Source organism: Hippoglossus stenolepis, chromosome 14 (assembly GCF_022539355.2).
Source record: "Hippoglossus stenolepis isolate QCI-W04-F060 chromosome 14, HSTE1.2, whole genome shotgun sequence".
NCBI classification, from domain to species: domain Eukaryota; kingdom Metazoa; phylum Chordata; class Actinopteri; order Pleuronectiformes; family Pleuronectidae; genus Hippoglossus; species Hippoglossus stenolepis.
The window spans coordinates 15,352,203-15,368,844 of NC_061496.1; the positions used below are offsets into that span (position 1 = coordinate 15,352,203).

The window sequence follows — 16,642 nt, forward strand, 5'->3', positions numbered from 1 at the left end:
GCGATGTGAAGAAACATTCAAACATTAGTTCCAGTCAAATCTAAATATTTTAATGTTAGATGCACTGTGTGGATGACAATTTCTGCACAGCAAAGTGTGCACGTCAGTGTGATTAAAAATATGTTTTACTTGTAAATCGAAGCCTGCACCAGATTCACCACAAAATAATCCCTAGTTGTAATATCACTCAATCCACTTGATTTGTTCAATGTTTCAGTTGACACACAACCTCAGTCCATGTTCAGATGAAGGTCGTCAAAGAGAAGGATTCAGTGAAGATTCAGGTTGCAGATCCAAAATATGATTAAAGCTTCAATCATCGACAAAAAAATCCACCTCCTGCTACAGAGCAGGAGCTAATTCCATTCAAAGTCTTTACATTCACTTCTTATGGAATTTACTCTTCTTCCTGTTCTTCCTGCCGGCTCCTTGGGCTGCTTTCTCTGTCAGGATTTGCTGGTATTTCTTTTTGTTTTGACTGAAAAGGAGAAGAGAAAAATAAGATTTGATATTATTAACATTTAAGAGAGACGACAGTCAGAGTCACTGCGAATACAAACAGTTGCCTTAAAGGGGCAGTCGGTGGGATTTTGAAAATAGAGAAACATAAGTTGCACAGAATGCAACTTCCAGGTTTGGATCGAGATCAGATCCAAGGCATTTTTCAACATTTATTTGAAATTAATTATTTATCAGGCATGTTTAGGGAACTGATATTTATGAGTGTGTGAAATTTGGTGCAGATCCAAATAAAAATCCAGATCTGGTAAGTTGAAATGGTTTCATACGGGGGCTGTTGGGCCTCTGCGGAGGTATGAACTCTGCTGAGTGCCATTCTAGTTTTAGAGCTGTAAATTGTTGGTTAAAAAGAGTTTTTATTTAAAGTGACTGAGAAACAGAGAAGTAACGACTGGCTGAAGAAATGCTGCTTCTCCCAACACTTCCAGTGGCCTGAACCATGCAGGACATAATCACTCCACCCACCCACCCACACCCACACCCACCCACACCCACACACACTGTTTGTCTGTGTGGCTCAACTTACTGTCTAAACTCAGCATCAGCCAGAAGCTCCTCCACCATCGTCCTCTTCCTCTCTTTCTTGGGAACACGGGAATGATAAAAGTCGACTGGACTGTCCACCACGGTACCAACCTGTGCACCACATACACATAAAACATGGACAAATATAGTATGAAGTATACAGTTATATCTTTGGAAGGTTAAAAGATAAAGAATTACAATCATGTTTCCAAGTAAATGGGAAGGATTGTGTGGTTTTCTTTCCTGACCTGAAAATACTTGGGAAAACCGTCTCTGTCGTTCTTCTTGTAGAACCTCTTTGGGTCCATGGTGCTCCTCATCTTCAGGACTTGGAGGTCTCCTTTCAGCTCCTGAGTGAGCTCAGGGGCTTTCATATTGAACCAAGCATCTCCTGTACATTTCGCCCTCTCTGCCTGGGAAACACAAGTTCAGTTACTTCTAAAGCACTGGATGCACACACAGTATTTATGACGACAGCAGAGAATCTCTTGTACAATTTGTGAAATCAGTTGTGAGTTGCCATGCCCTTTAAACCAAAATGACCAAAAACTAGGTATACAGCACTGCGGTTGTATGCCTCCGCCAGCCATTGCAGTTTCCGTCTACATAACTTTGTTTTCCACATTTATATAAGGTCAGCGCCACCTTGGTCTTTGACCAATGAAATGTAATCACTTAGTCCAACTGAAGTTGATGATATTCCCTTAAGTCGGTCTGAGATTTCATATTCAAGGAACCAAAAGTGTTTTCAGAGTTCACCGCGACCTTGACCACTGACCATCAAATTCTTATCAGTTCATCTTTGAGTCCAGGTGAATATTTGCAGCAAATTTGAAGAGATTCCCTCAAGGCGTTGATATATTGCGTTCATGCGAATGGGACGGACGGACGGCCAACCCAAAAACATAATGACCTCTGGCTGCTGCTGGCGCTGAGGCATAAAAACATCCCCCTACAGCTGTTTTCAGACATGTCCTGAACTCTGGAGAATCTCCTGACATCCTCTGGAAGTAGTATATGTAAGAATGAAAATGTCTGAGTGAGTGTTTGTCCGTCCTGCCCCCGAGAAAACTCTGGATGATATCTAAGTGAGCCCATATGAGAACACAGCAGGAGATCCTCCGCAGAATTCCCTGTGTGGGTGTTGAGGACGTTTCTAACACGCAACAGATGCAGAAATGAAGGAGAAAAAAAACTAAAATGGTAAATGGTCTGTATTTAACTAGAGCTTTTCTAGTCTTGATGACCACTCAAAGCGCTTTACAGTACAGATTATAGCCATTCATCCATTCACACACAGTTCATACAGTGCCTTTTCTATGAGGGGCGATTCAGGGTTCAGTATCTTGCCCAAGGACACGTCGGCATGTAGCCACGGAAAGAAAATCTTAGGATGAAAAAGCGGACACCAAAGATGTCGAGAGAGCTTTTGGTGATGAGAGCTGACCTCAGTGTTGATGTGCTGTAAACACAAACACGTGATCTCCGCAGAGAAATTAATTCTATAGGCCTCTGTCTGCTGCGCTCCCTCCCCCCCCCTCACCCCCACGCTCCTGAGAGTTCTGTGTTGTTGTGAATGTCCCGCTGCGTTCATGTGTGAAAGGCAAACACCAGAGAAAGTCAGGATCCATTTGTTTGGACATTCTCCAGAGTTCTTGTCTGAAAATGGCTTAAACAACCTGACAAAACTCTCACCCCCTCAGCCATCATGAGAGAGGGCTGTGTGAGCAGATGGAGAATGTGTGTGTGCAGGTGAGCATCCTGCAGTAGATGCTGCTCACAGGAGCCATAGTTTGGTTGTTGACCACCCCCCCTGGTAAAATTGTACAGATGGCCAACTGGCTTTGACATATACTGTCCAGGTAACAGACTGAATCACTGAGTACTTAAACACCACAGCGTTCAGTTGTAAACTTACTCTGTTTTTCAGTTTTACGGCTTGTTTGGATTCACTGTACGGAGGCACCGCGTCCTTCTTTTCAAATTCTGGTCCAATCACACTTTTCTTCATCACCTGTGGACCACAACAAAAATAATCAATAATCAATTCTGCAGAGCGGCAAACAGTCCATGTCTCTGACAGGAGGACAGATTCAAAAAGAGCGAGTCCACACAGTTACCTCATCTTGGATCTTCTTTTCCTTGGACGAAGTGGAGGCAGGTTTTGAGTTGCTGCCGCCAAAGTTGATGTATAAACCCCCCAACTCCTTCATTTTGATGCCGGGGTCGATGCGGGTGGAGAAATCTTTCCTGAAACAAAGTGACACAGACATCATTCTTGGTATTAACATTAACATGCGTCTTTAGGTGATCAGGTTCGGCTTTTGACTTTACTGCGATTAAAAGGCGGAAACACCCGATGACACCAAGGTACAAGCGAAGATTATTGTTTTCATTATAACAACCAGTGTGACAGAGCTTAAATATGATGGTCACACAACTGTTCCTGACTCTCTCTCCTCTCTTTCCCATTTTCTCTGCTCAGCCCAACCGGTCGAGGCAGATGGTTAATGAGGGAGGTTTTTCTCTCCAGTTGGGAAAGTGCTGCTCGTTGTGGGAACTGTGTAAATTCTAAGGTCTCATTCTCCGACAGCAGAGTGCTGATCTATCTTCCCATCTATGAATGTCTCTTACCAAAACTAATCTTTTGGGGGTTTTGTTGAAAACATGAAAGATATTGTGTAAAGTCACTATTGTCCTTTAAACCATCATAAGTTGCAGATTTATTTACTTCATTATTTACTTTTCTGTGAGTTGAAGTACGTGTGTGTATTCCTATGTGAACGAACCAGGCTGAGGCTGTTACTTTTCTTTCACTTACAGTTGAGGATTTCGACACGTGAAGAGGAGTTTTGCATCTTCGTCGTCATCATCATCATCCCCCTCCTCATCCACAAACTCCTCATCCTGCTCCTCTTGTTCAGCTTCTCTGTTTTGGGCCTCCTCTTCTTCTGTTGGTCTTTCCTTGTAGTAATGTCCGTCAGCTTCTTGTCCGGGCCGCGTGTCGATCATAAACAGTCCTCCCACTGATGCAGCTGCTGATTCTGACTTCTTAGACGGTCCTGCTCCCTCTTCCTCTTTCCCGGAACCCAATTCCTCCTCATCGACTCCAGAAACGTCCCCCTCCTCTTCATCGTCGCTGCTGTCCAGCAGGCTGATGACTTTAGTTTTCTGGACAATGACGTCTTTCTGCTGCTGTTCGGGTTCAGAATCCACTGTGATGGTTAGCTGCTGGCTGGATGTTACCTGAATGGACTTGACTTGGACCTCGCTGGAGTCGACCACCTGCTGAGCATCTGTGTTCACTTCCATTTTCTCCTCATCACTGGGCCCAGTTTCTACAACTGCATCCTCAACCTCAGCCTCATCTCCCTGTGATGAGTGTGTCGCCACATCAGCTGCCTCCATGGGTTGGTCCTCCTCCTCCGCCATGATTCCAGAGGCCTCCTCACATTCCGTTACTGTGACTGATTGGCAATGCTTCAACGGCTCGGATGACTCGATCATTTCCTGCATCATTTCCACCTCTGAGGTGTCTTCGTTTTTTTTTTCAGCAGACGGCTCCTCCTGCTGGCCTTTGACCATTACTGCAGGCTCACTGACAACTTCCTTTTCCTCTTCATTTGTATCCACCTCATTGGATGTGAGATTAACTCTACTCGCAATAACTTCTTTCTCGTCTTCCTTTTCCTCTTCATCCTTTTCCTCTTCATTTGTATCCACCTCATTGGATGTGAGATTAACTCTACTCGCAATAACTTCTTTATCTTCTTCCTTTTCCTCTTCATCCTTTTCCTCTTCATTTGTATCCACCTCATTGGATGTGAGATTAACTCTACTCGCAATAACTTCTTTCTCTTCTTCCTTTTCCTCTTCATCCTTTTCCTCTTCATTTGTATCCACCTCATTGGCTGTGCGATCAGCTCCCTTTACATCTTCTTTTTCTTCCAGCGTTAGGCTCATAGGTTCCTCTGACAGTGTGCGGTCTGCATCCTCAGTGAGCAGCGTGCGTTCTAACGTGGAGTCATTTAATGAGACGTCCTCTACCATCGACTCGCAGACTTTTTTTAGAACAATAGAAAGATTTTTGACGGAGTTTCCAGTTACCCGAACACCTCGACTGCGGTTCCCTGAGCCTGTGCGGCTGCTGCAGGGAGTTCCTCTGTCCGTCAGGTCAGAGTCCGAGTCCAAGGCTTTGGGGCCTTGGGGTTGTGCCCTGCCCCGCCTACGAGTGGTTATACTGTAAGTGGACCCTGACTCAAACCCATCAGAGTTGGGAGACGGGGGATCACTCACATCCACAGTCACTGATGCCTTTCCTCTTGCTGCCCTGGTCTGTCGCCCTCTCCGAGGCGGGGAATAAGAGCAGTCCGAGCCCTCGTCGAGGTTTATAGGGATGACGTGTGCTGATTTTCTGGATCTCGTGGATCTGCGGGCGGTGGACCTAGTAACCGCAGCTTCTGTGACACTTGATGCGCAGCTGTCAGCATCTGAGACCTCCGAGGCCTCATTTTGTCGTTTAGCAGCTGATCTGGTGCCAGCAGTTTTCCTCAGACTTCTGGTGACTCTCTTGGATTCGGACGCCACAGCGCTGCAGGACTCTGTCTCCAGCATCTGGTCGACTTCTGCTGCCTCAAGAGGAGCCATAGCCAGGTCAGGAGATGCAGAAGCCGGGTCAGGAGATGCTGGAGCCAGGTCACGGGATGCAGGAGCCGTCTTTCTCCTGGTGGTCCTGCGAGTAATTTGACCAGCATTCGATGCAGACACTACAGAGGAGCACGACTCCACCTCAGATATCTCCTCATCCTCCGGACTGACTGCCCGGGGCGGTGCCCTCATGCCTCTGGTCCGTGTCACCGGTGGTTCGATGTCGGACAGCGCAGAGCAGCAGGACCCCGCGTCTGACACGTCTCCTTCATGGGTTGAGTCCACGGGTGTGCAGGGCTGCTCTGGACTGTGGAGTCTGGAAGCTCTGGCGCATCTTTTAATCAAGGAGGGCGGCGGAGATGCTGGAGATCCTCTGTTACTTTTCTCAAGCTGGCGGCTAGTCTCCACAAGGGCATCATGGGTAGGACTCTCTGCTTGTTTAGTAGTTCTCCTTGATCTTCGAACAGTGGAGGGAGTGGCCTGTTTGACAGAAGAGCTGGTAAAAAGGTGTTTCTAGAGCAGACAGAAAATAACAGGATAGGGCTGCTGCTATTCCACTTTTTTCTTATTATTAACAAAGACCAAAATCAACAGTGTGCTACATTCCGTCTTTCTCTCACTTCTTTATCTGTCCTGAAGTTATGAACTGTAAATATTACGTTACATAAGCCAGAAGTGATTTAATGCATTGGGGATTATTTTCTGCTGCGTATTATTACACGTTTAGAGATCTACAGCGACTTTTCAGAATAATGACGGATGATTACATCTGATGCAATGATTTAGGTCACTATGTGTTGGAAGCTAATTGAGCTCAGTGCCGTCACACAGACAATCATTCTCAATTTAATCATCATTTTGTGTTTCTGTTGACAGTAAGAAAAAAGTAGAATACACTATAACCTAAGGTCAAGCCATGATGTGCTGTAACATTAATGAGTCAGACAGGATGTTAAAAGGTAATTTAACGACACACTGTAAGAACGATACAAATTCTTGATTATATAGGTTTCTTGTGTAAATCAGTACGACATTTTTCTTAAACTGTGAACGTGTGAGGAATTGACACCGAATGACCCACATTTAATTATATATATGATCTACACGTATCAGATCACTGATGTTTATAAAAGAGGAGGATTTTGGGGTTATTTATAAATAGAGGCCCTTGTCCGGGGGGAAACAACAACAACTAGGAGCGTTCCAATAAAACATGTTAAACATTAAACTCCTCGAAACAACAACATCCAAACATTGACAAACTCCACGCTGGAAACAAACTAGTGGTGTCCACGTGTCTCCTCTCGCCAGGGTAAAAAACCACGTGACAGACTCGTCACAGCTCAGACCGAAGCTGAACATCACCTCTGAACATCTACACGTTTAAATCTCATCTGTGCTCCACACGTACCGGGACGTCTGAGGACTGGTTGGGGTTAGTTTTAGCTGGAGAGCTCACACACACTCCTCTCCTGGTGGACACCATCTTGGACGCTGCTCGCGCCTGTCCCCACTCTCTCACTTCCGGTATGAAGGTTAGACTCGATCAGTCGCGTCAGAGAATAAGACAGGCCTGAGCAGACGATCACAGAGCAGTGATCATAGACTGTGTTTTTAAAATACATTTATATTTCTAACAATAATAATAAACTTTATTTGTATAACACCTTTCATACAAAACATCGAGCTAAAAGTGGTTTACATACTATATAGATGAAATAAAAACATGCTAATAAAAATAAAAACATAGAAATAATTCAATTCAATATAAAGTAATTCATGAGAAAAAAGATTTTAAGTAGCATAAGAAAATGTTAAAATGATATTTAAAAGCAAAGGAAATTTAAGAAAGTTAATAAAATTAATATATATATATATATATATATATATATGGTTATATAAGAAATACAATAATGCATAAAAACAGAAAAGAAAGAAAGTGATTAAAAAATCGCAGGAGTGCAGGCAAGTGCAAGATCTAGTTAAAGGCTGAAGTCAAGAGAAATGTTTCAAGTTTTCTTTTAAAGACATTTACTGAATTAGATTCTCTGATATTTAGCGGCAGTCTGTTCCAGAACTTTGGAGAGTAGTTCACAAAAGCTGCATCTCTGATTTTTTTGGGGCTGCATTGAAACCTCGATAGACTTGCTGCAGATGACCTCAGTGTTCTAGAGGGAACGTAGTTAACTAGAGAGTCAGCTGTGTAACTCTAGTCCATTCAGAGCCTTGTATGTAAGGAGGAGAAGCTTAAAGTCACTCGCGTGTGTTACAGGCAACTTGATCACACCCTCATCAAATCCTGCCGCCTCATCCATGTAAGTGAATGGGACATAGGCCAAATTAAAAAAGTCGTGGTCAAAAATTCAGGTAGTTATCACACAGTAAATTTCGTTTTAATTACTAATGATTTGATGCTATAAAAACAGGGTGAGATGTCATGATTGACAGCTGAGACATGATTGGTCGAGCTTGTGTATCAGCAGGACCTGTGTCATCAGCGCAAGATGGAAGCTTTCATATCCTGGATGTTTTGGCGTCATTTCTGCATAGTGGGAGGAAGTAGAGAAACGTGGACCACCTAATTATTGACTATTTGCACAGCCTCCATAGACATACTTCTATTGTGTTTTAATCTACCTGAAGCCTAAATTTCCATCAGAATCTATGTGCAAAGGAGAGTTTAGAAAGACAGTGTGCACTACATAGAGTCTCCAGAAGGTGGAGGTGCAGGCCAATGACTGCGATTCAACTTCTACCACATCTGCAATGTAAATGTCAATTCGGTTTCCTCAGGTTAATCACCAGCTTTTATCTTTACAGTTAAATGAAATACGAGCTTGATGAGCTCAGTGTAACAGGTTGAAAGTCTGTTGGCTCAGCAGTACACACATGTGAAAGGTCAGTTTTACTATGTTATGTATTTTTATGACACCAAATAGTGATTGCATCATCACTCACTCACTTTCCACTATATTAAAAACACCAGTGTCAACAGTACACAGGTGCATTTCATAATTTTAATAAAGCCAGGTCATGATATACAGATATGACAGCATTAAATATGTTTACAGCGCAACAGATAATTTGTCTTCATGAGATCTGACCAGGATCTGATCTGGAAACCAAGCATGATTCGTAAACAATAACTTCTTCCTCAGAGTTAACATTCTACCTCATCTCAGTTCAGACATAGTTTCCAGTGATAGAATAACAACACATAGATGACATCGGCCTATTTCTGTCAATCTCAAAACAGTGCTCTAATTTCAACCCTCAAATTAATCACGAGCGTTGGGGGGGAATATATTTCAATGCATCGTCAGAAATATTGCATGGTTAGAAAACACAACAGTTTAAAGTTATACTTTAACAGCTGTCCGTTTAACCAGTTAAAAGTCTGCATCATAAAATAAACAGCTCATATATATATTTGGGTATTGAAATATGAAAGTGCATGTTTTTCTTAATTGTGGAATGCAATGGTGTCATATACAGCAGTAACCAAAACTGCACAAATATAAAACTTTTTTCACACTATATTAGTTTCCATTTATCCTTTTAAAAATGTTTGGAATAATTTTTTGCTAAAAACAATAGATTTCTACCCTTTACTTTTGCTGCAATCATAATCTTTTCATTCAGACTCAACATGTTTAAAGCTCGATTCACACAGACCCAGTGGAGACAAAGCAGGTAGGAGGATAGAAGGAGAAAAAGTTGAGGCACTTCACATGAGAACAGGGTCAGGGAACCTTCATCTTGGATCAACCATCATTTCCCATAGTTAAAGCAGCCTCTGCTGTGGTGGTAAAAGACTGTCAGTGTACTGGTCATAGTGAAACATGAGTTTCACAGTCTTGTCTCTCCAAACTGACAGTTGGGTTCATATCGCGCGTTCATCTAAAATTTTTGATCTCACTGAGACGATGTGATGGATACCTGCATCTGTTAAACCGAACAAATCATATATGAAGAAGATGGAACCTTATCTGTAAGATAAATCAATGACTTCAGGACCCATTTTGATTAGCAGCATCCAGTATTCAGCGCCATTACTGCATGTCGTGTGTGTGTGTGTGTGTGTGTGTGTCTGTGTGTGTGTCTGTGTGTGTGTCTGTGTGTGTGAATGAAAATGGCTTCATCCCGGTCGTCTTCTCTGGTGGGGGTGTGCTAGGGGCTTGCCTTCCTTGCACTGACAAGGTAGCCTTTAGACTTGATGATGCCCCTGCTCTTGACAATAATGGAGTAACGCAGGACCCATTCCAGCCTCCAGTCGGCGATGTTCGGGTCTTGTGTTCCCTCCTTCAACGCCTGTTTGAAAGTGGCTGCTGACATCAGCTCTGAGGACAGAAACAGGAAGCAGAGAGATGAGCGGTTTAAAATGAAAACAGGTACATGTGAACTCTGCTGTTCACACTATGCAAAGCGCATACAAATTAGATACACTAATGCTGCAGTTGACCCCAACTACAATGCATTAACTCATCTCTTTTTGAAAACGCATTGAGAGATAAGGCTGAGTTTTTAGAAATGTGTCATCTTCAGTCTATCTGTGAACCTCATGCCTAATTTGGGACACTCAAAACCTTTGACATCTAGGATCATCACTAGGTTTGGATTGATTACAAAAGTCGAACAAACTCATCTCACTGGCAAAAAGAAATGAATGATCTCTCACCTTTGGGATCGTTGTGTGTGAGCAGCTGGATGTCAAACTCTTTAGCAAAAGCGGTGAGGTCAGGAGGCATCACACAGCAGGAGGCCAGGTTGACCTGGTTACTGCTCGGCTTCACCTGGTCCAGAGGGAATATGGTCAGTGATTGGTTTCACAAACAAAAAACTGCCATTCTGACCTTTATATAAGAGTCAACATCACCATTTCCTCTGGATTAGGCCTCACATGTATAATATCCCCACTGACCTGCGCCCAGTTGTAAAGCTGTTCCATCAGATCTTTGTCCAGGTCAGAGGTGCCAATGGCAGCGATCCGCTGGCTCCTCACCAGGGTCTCCAGCTCCTCCCAGGCTGGCTGAAGGTGAGCCAGTGTTTGACCGTCACCCTCCAGGGGCCCAGGTGGCGCTATGATAACAGAGTCAAGCTGGGACACTGCCAGTGTCTGGCAGGCTATGAGGGAGAGACAAACACAGCTGAAGTGCATAGAGACCAAATCAAAGTTTTGCTCATGAGATTTTTAAAAAAAAACTCACCCATCTCCACTGCATCTCTGATGGACGACTGAAGTGACTCACACAGGAACAGCTTGACTGAAAGAACAAGGCAAACATGTTGTCCATCACATAATGTAGTAGTTTATAAATCATTGCTGCTACTTTTTACTTAATAATGTATGCATTTTTTATTGAGCCAGTTAAGTAGGGGTACTCAATTAGCTGCCAGATGAATTGGAGGATGTTTTAAACTAATTATTTGATTGGGCACCTTTTTCTGAATTAGCTCTCTTATAAATTATCTTTAATAAATGTAGACATTAATAAACAAAACTTATACCAATTTTCTCCCTTATTAAAAACAACTGAAGTAACCTGAACAAGTTCATGAAAGCCAACTGAATGTGACAGCCAATAGATTTACTGCTGTTCTAGCGGACGACAGAGCAGAAGTACAGACCTGAAACCTTCACCTCCTCCCTCTCCTCAGGTGTGATGGCGTCTGTTGGCTGGGGAATGGAGCAGTCCAGTGTATCTGTGAAGTTCTGCATGAAATGAAAAGCCCTTTAGAGACTGCGACTCATTTTGTGAAATATGAAAGATTAAACTCTTCTGTCTGTAAAAGCACTGACTTTTCTATTCAAACATCATTGTGTTACTAAACGTCGTGATGTACGTTTATTTGCTGTGTTCATGTGTGACATAGTGCTGTCGTGAATTTTGTGTTAATCTGAAAGAAGTTCACACCTGTACCATGTTGTGTGTAGAATGGAAATGTTGTTACGTGTTAGTGAAAAGAACTTTGTGACTTATGTGAGCTTATTTTAGACATGAGTCCATTGTGTTTAGAACAACAGGACACAAACAACAAATGTTGAGCTTTATGATATAAACATGTTACACAGCATTTTCAAAGTGTATGTGTTGTCCTACAAGATATGCAGCAAACAAAACTTGAGGAATCACAGGTCCTCAAGTAAAGGATGTTTATACAAGCTTTGTATTTGCAAGTATTTATGACCCCCAGTTCACCTCTTTCAAACCATCCCCATTTGATTCCAATGGGTGTGGTAATAAAAGGCAGATTAGCTGAGCCTCGCAAAACTAGCTGCAGCAGGGGTGAGTTCAGCAGAAATGGTGGCTCACTACAGTGGATCCTGCAGCCTTTTTAATATTGACTTCAGGATTTTCAGAAAAGTTTGATGAAAGCAAATTATCCCATGGGGACTGTTTGCAGAAATCACATCACAGTTGATAGACAAAAACTCTAGGGCAAAAGTGTGGGCCGCGGCCCCCTGGTGGGCCGTGAAGCCACTGCAGGTGGGCCGTGAGAGGTCATCAGAAAATAAATAGATAAAAAAGTTTCAGATTTGTAAGTAAGCGTTGATTACCACCAAACATTTATGATTGATTTAAAAAAAAGTAATCATCACAGGTAATGAAACAAAGACAAGAGATTTAAATTCCACGTTGTTCTTATTTTATCTGACCTATATAGCAGGTGTCATTGTTTTTGCTGACCGTCACATTAACACTTGAACGCATCATTAGCGGGTGAATCACAGGTGAGGGAGAACTTTGTTGTGAGCTGGGTCGAGCAAGATGGAGCAGAGGAAAGCTGCTGATGACGAAGGGGAATCAGGAAGTCCAACTGAATCATTCAAAACTAAAAAGAGGACTCAAGTGAGGACCTGTCGCTGGCCCAGAGGACAACCCCCAAGCCTGTGTGTGTGCTGTGCGCTGAGATGCTAGCTAACAAGACCCTGGGACCATGTAAAGTGCGCCGCTGCCATTTAGAAACTAAACATGGAAAATATTTATCCAAGCCTCGAGCATCTTTTAAAAATACACTGAGAGAGCCTCAAGTATATTTGGTTATGCCTCAAATGTGTTTTTCTTCTCCCGAATATCCTTGTTGTGCTCTGTTATACAAACAGTAAGACTATATTTTTAACAATACACTATTTGCACTTCATGTTTTTTTAGATTGGTTGCTTTGCAAATTGTTACGCTTAAATGTGGATGTTATTGGATTTGCACTGCATATGCCTGCATTCATATACAATTATTTTTGCTATCAAATTAATAATATGTATGATTGTAGTCCTGTGTGTGGATCATATAGTTGTGATTAAAGGTGTGGGTGGGCCGCACACATTTTTCAGTTTTCAAATTGGGCCGCGGCATTCATAAGTTTGGGAATGGCTGCTCTAGGGCAAAGTTTTTGTGCCCCCACCTCTACCCAGCGCCCAACCCCACAAGCAGACACACGCTCGGAATGGAGCCTTTGGCAGGCAGCGCTGCATGAACATTCATGGTGACAGCGTCTTTTCAGTGAGCCAAGAGGACGCCTTTGAAGTCCATCCCTACAGTCGTTCTATTTTTTCAAGCACTGGAATTCTACCGCCTCACAGCAGAGTAGCTGGGTTCAAATACTAGTGTGCGTTTGTTTCACAGCAAATCATGAAATGCAAGCAAAGCTGGTTTACAAAAGGTCTCAACTTTCCCAATGAGAAACCAGCAGTGCAACAATTATGCGCTGTGAAAACTCTAAGTGTCACCCCACCTCACATGGCGGCTTTGTAGTTGAAAACCAGTCCCTCAGTGTAGCTTGAATGCAGTCTTGAAGCTGAAATATCAAATAGGAAAGAACAGAGGGTTAGATTTGAATCCGTAGTTTTAAGAAAGGATCCGAGGAACTAAGTTGAAGCTTAGATCTTTTTATTCTCAGCAGAATCCACACTCACATCTGGAGAGCTGCTGTGTGATTTAAATGATGACATCAGCTGGACAAACCTTATAACAATGAGAGAATGGGGCTGACCATAGTTTTCAAACTTCAGCTCTGATGCTGTGCTCATATCACATAGGATGGATGGATAGTAGAGATAGGACAGAGTCTCACGTTTACATCATGCAAGTGATAAAGTCACTGGACATCTCAAGGTGGTTTTATGAAGGTAGTGTGAAGGTTTAAAATACTGATTTCACAATATAGTGCTATTTCCATAAAACTTGGTTTTAATTATCTTTTACAGCAGACCTTGGCCGACAAGAGTTTGTTTAGAAAAAGCTACGCTCGCCAGTGGAAAATTACAACTTGGATGAGTGTGTGAACAGTATCTACAGAATCCTATCTGATGTGTGTCATCGTGACAGAAAAATCCAGGCCTTCTACATTTTAATTCTATGATGTATTTGATCTCCTTGTTCTGGCAGCTCAGTTTTTACATGTGGGCCCCAACACTATAGTTTTAATTTGCAGCAGGAAAACTGTAAAATTCAGGAGGCTGTTATAGTAAAATAAAAGTAGTCTAATAGTGTTGTCAAGTCAAATTATTGGACTTGTATTGCATTTCTATTTCCCCTCTTGGCGTTATTCTCAAGTCTGTGATTCTCTACGCAGGTAAATTGTTGCTCGAGCAGGTATTTCCGGTGTGATGTTTCAAAGGAACAAGGTAAACGTTTTTCAGGATTTGACCTGACAGTTTTTAAAGATATCGTAAGGGGAGCAAACAGTGCGTATAAGTTTAAACACACCGTTTTAAACTTATAACCCTAACCAAGTGTATTGACAAATTGACACAGATCAGCCACTGTTTGAGCTACCTGACACTACAGGAAGCGTGTCAACACTTGACAGCTGTCCTCTACTACTGTTGACACAAAAACTATAAGATGGATTACCACGAAACTTGGTGGAAGGGTATGGAGCTCTAGCTCCTTGGAGAGTAGAGGTACTACTTTTCTATGTTTGATGTTTAGATGGTGAGCTGGACAAAAACAAACAATGTAAAGAGGTCAAATTAGGATCCAAGAGAGAAAAATGTTCAATAAATAAATCAGTCGATATCTGCTTTTGAATTGTGCTAAACCTGTGACCTACAATAGATTTAGATAACAGTTTATTGCATGTAGTACTGACCCTGGTGTTGCTATGTCTTCTGGTTAAAAAATGAATGCAGACAGAGTCAGAGAAGCACCTGTCTGCAGGTGATGTGCCGAGTTTAGGGTTAACAGCAAACATTCATCACTGACTAACTATTCACCTCAACTGGATCACACACAGAGACACAGACACACACTTCCTTAAAACAGGAGCCACAAAACACTTGTTTTGAAAATGTCTCTTTATAGACGACTCAAACGTGGCTAACAGGCTAATATCGGCTAACACAAATAATAGCTGGTTAAACATTCAGCCTGACGTTGCCCAGCCGGCTAAGCTAATAAGCTACCACGGCGAGGGAGCTGCATTCAAACTAGACATGTTGATGTCCTGAACGTGAGCTCACCTCCTCGCTGGGGGAGCCCGGGCACTTCTTCTTCAGGCGGCTGCGGTTCACCAGGTTCCCGGTGTGGAGCCGCAGTGTCTTGGCGTGGTTCAGCCACATCTTCGCCCCGGTGCTGTCGGTGTTTTGAGGGTCCATGTGGTTTTTGGTGCTGCTAGCTGCCCCAAGTTGCTAAACCGGTGTGTGCTGGTGGAAGTGAGCGCGGACAGGTGCTGTCACTGTCGCCGAGCCGCTGATTGAGGGAGGAACACACCCGACAACACGAGACACACACACACACAACTGTTTAAAAACAACTGGAGTCAGGATGACTTGCAGGAGGGTGGACTGACCCGAGGCGGCTGCTGCTTTACAGCCGCTGTTCTGTGGGGGGGGTGTCCCGCAAAACACGGGGAGGCCTCCTGGAGGAATGGACTGCGCCATGAAGCGAGACAGGGCTGCTTCCAATCACCGGACTGGATCCTTGTGCTGGGGCAGTCTCTGCTCTGACCGCTAGATGGTGATGTGGGGTTTTCTAATTATTTTTGTTAAGCTGCCTACATTCACGCAACAAGCCCTTAAAGGGATAGTTCACGAAAAAATGAAACTTAACTCATTCTCTACTCGCCACTATGCCGATAGAGGGGTGGGTGGAGTGTTTGAGTCCACAAAACACTTCTGGAGTCTCAGGGGTCAACAGTGTTGCAGTCAAATTCAATAGAATTGAAGTAAATGGTGACCACCTCTTCAAACGTAAATAAATAACAACAAAAAATCTGAAATGCCTCCATACTGCTCGTGTGGTGTCATCCAAGTGTCTGTAAGCCCACGACATTCCATATTCAAAGTTTTAAGCCTAAACGTCCGCTGTTATCCTCCTCCTAGTTGCTACTGCAGTAACTTGCAGAGTTCTCACGAGACGAGATCAGCAAGAACGAGGTAACTGCTGCAGCTCCTGCCGAATGAGTGAAATTTCATATCCATTTCAGATAAGTAGTTAAAGGTAAGGTTGGTCCTTTGTTTCTTTAAAAAAATCCCCTTCACGCCCTGATAGCCATCAATAAATAAAGTTCAGTCAGTAAACTCACGAACAAACATTTAGTGCAGCATTACAACAGGTATTGTGTTTGGCGTCTCGGTTCCAACTTAATCACTCCCCCATATGATTACACAGGAATGATGGGAGTGATGAGCAAATACTTGTAACCCCCCGTTGGAGCCTACAGGTGGATGCTGGGGTGGTGGAGGGGCTTAAGTAACTGGTAGCCATACTGCTGCAGCAGTGTGAGCAAAGGGGATGATGGGAAATTCCTCTCTGGTTAAATAGACCACCTGATAAGGTGGGTGTGTAATATAGATGGTTGTGGAGAGTGAGGTATGTCACATGATGTATGTCACCTGATTGGCGCAGCGCAGCTCGAGTTGCCTGCCAGAACTAGCTCGCCGGCGTCGCCACATTTGTCTGGAAAAAAAAAGAAAGAAAGTCACTGTCTGTGGATCCTGCAGCAGGAC

General features: G+C 43.2%; 2 protein-coding genes across 2 annotated transcripts; both read right to left on the minus strand.

Moving 5' to 3' along the window:
• Positions 1-34: 34 nt before the first annotated feature.
• Positions 35-7,237, minus strand: dnttip2 (deoxynucleotidyltransferase, terminal, interacting protein 2). Its single transcript, XM_035176460.2, has 7 exons — positions 7,103-7,237; positions 3,866-6,171; positions 3,165-3,294; positions 2,963-3,058; positions 1,293-1,457; positions 1,046-1,155; positions 35-478 (listed from the first exon to the last, which is right to left on the minus strand). The coding sequence occupies exons 1-7, from the start codon at positions 7,175-7,177 to the stop codon at positions 382-384; spliced, it is 2,979 nt and encodes a 992-aa protein (XP_035032351.1). The 5' UTR covers positions 7,178-7,237; the 3' UTR covers positions 35-381.
• Positions 7,238-8,694: 1,457 nt separating this feature from the next.
• gclm (glutamate-cysteine ligase, modifier subunit) lies at positions 8,695-16,513 on the minus strand. The gene is made up of 7 exons (XM_035177385.2): positions 15,155-16,513; positions 13,426-13,488; positions 11,320-11,404; positions 10,899-10,955; positions 10,613-10,815; positions 10,370-10,484; positions 8,695-10,031 (listed from the first exon to the last, which is right to left on the minus strand). Exons 1-7 carry the CDS (start codon positions 15,287-15,289, stop codon positions 9,862-9,864), a joined length of 828 nt encoding a protein of 275 aa, XP_035033276.1. The 5' UTR covers positions 15,290-16,513; the 3' UTR covers positions 8,695-9,861.
• Between the last annotated feature and the right edge of the window lie 129 nt (positions 16,514-16,642).

What these genes read in the sequence shown, in the direction of transcription:
- gclm (XM_035177385.2), bottom strand. Translation starts at nt 15,289, where the DNA reads ATGGACCCTCAAAACACCGACAGCACCGGGGCGAAGATGTGGCTGAAC. An exon ending in CGGGCTCCCCCAGCGAGGAG is followed by an intron (nt 13,489 to 15,154) that starts GTGAGCTCACGT and finishes TTGATATTTCAG; the next exon opens with CTTCAAGACTGCATTCAAGC. An exon ending in CTACAAAGCCGCCATGTGAG is followed by an intron (nt 11,405 to 13,425) that starts GTGGGGTGACAC and finishes CATTTCATGCAG; the next exon opens with AACTTCACAGATACACTGGA.
- dnttip2 (XM_035176460.2), bottom strand. Translation starts at nt 7,177, where the DNA reads ATGGTGTCCACCAGGAGAGGAGTGTGTGTGAGCTCTCCAGCTAAAACT. An exon ending in ACCAGTCCTCAGACGTCCCG is followed by an intron (nt 6,172 to 7,102) that starts GTACGTGTGGAG and finishes TCTGTCAAACAG; the next exon opens with GCCACTCCCTCCACTGTTCG. An exon ending in AAAAGAAGATCCAAGATGAG is followed by an intron (nt 3,059 to 3,164) that starts GTAACTGTGTGG and finishes TGTGGTCCACAG; the next exon opens with GTGATGAAGAAAAGTGTGAT.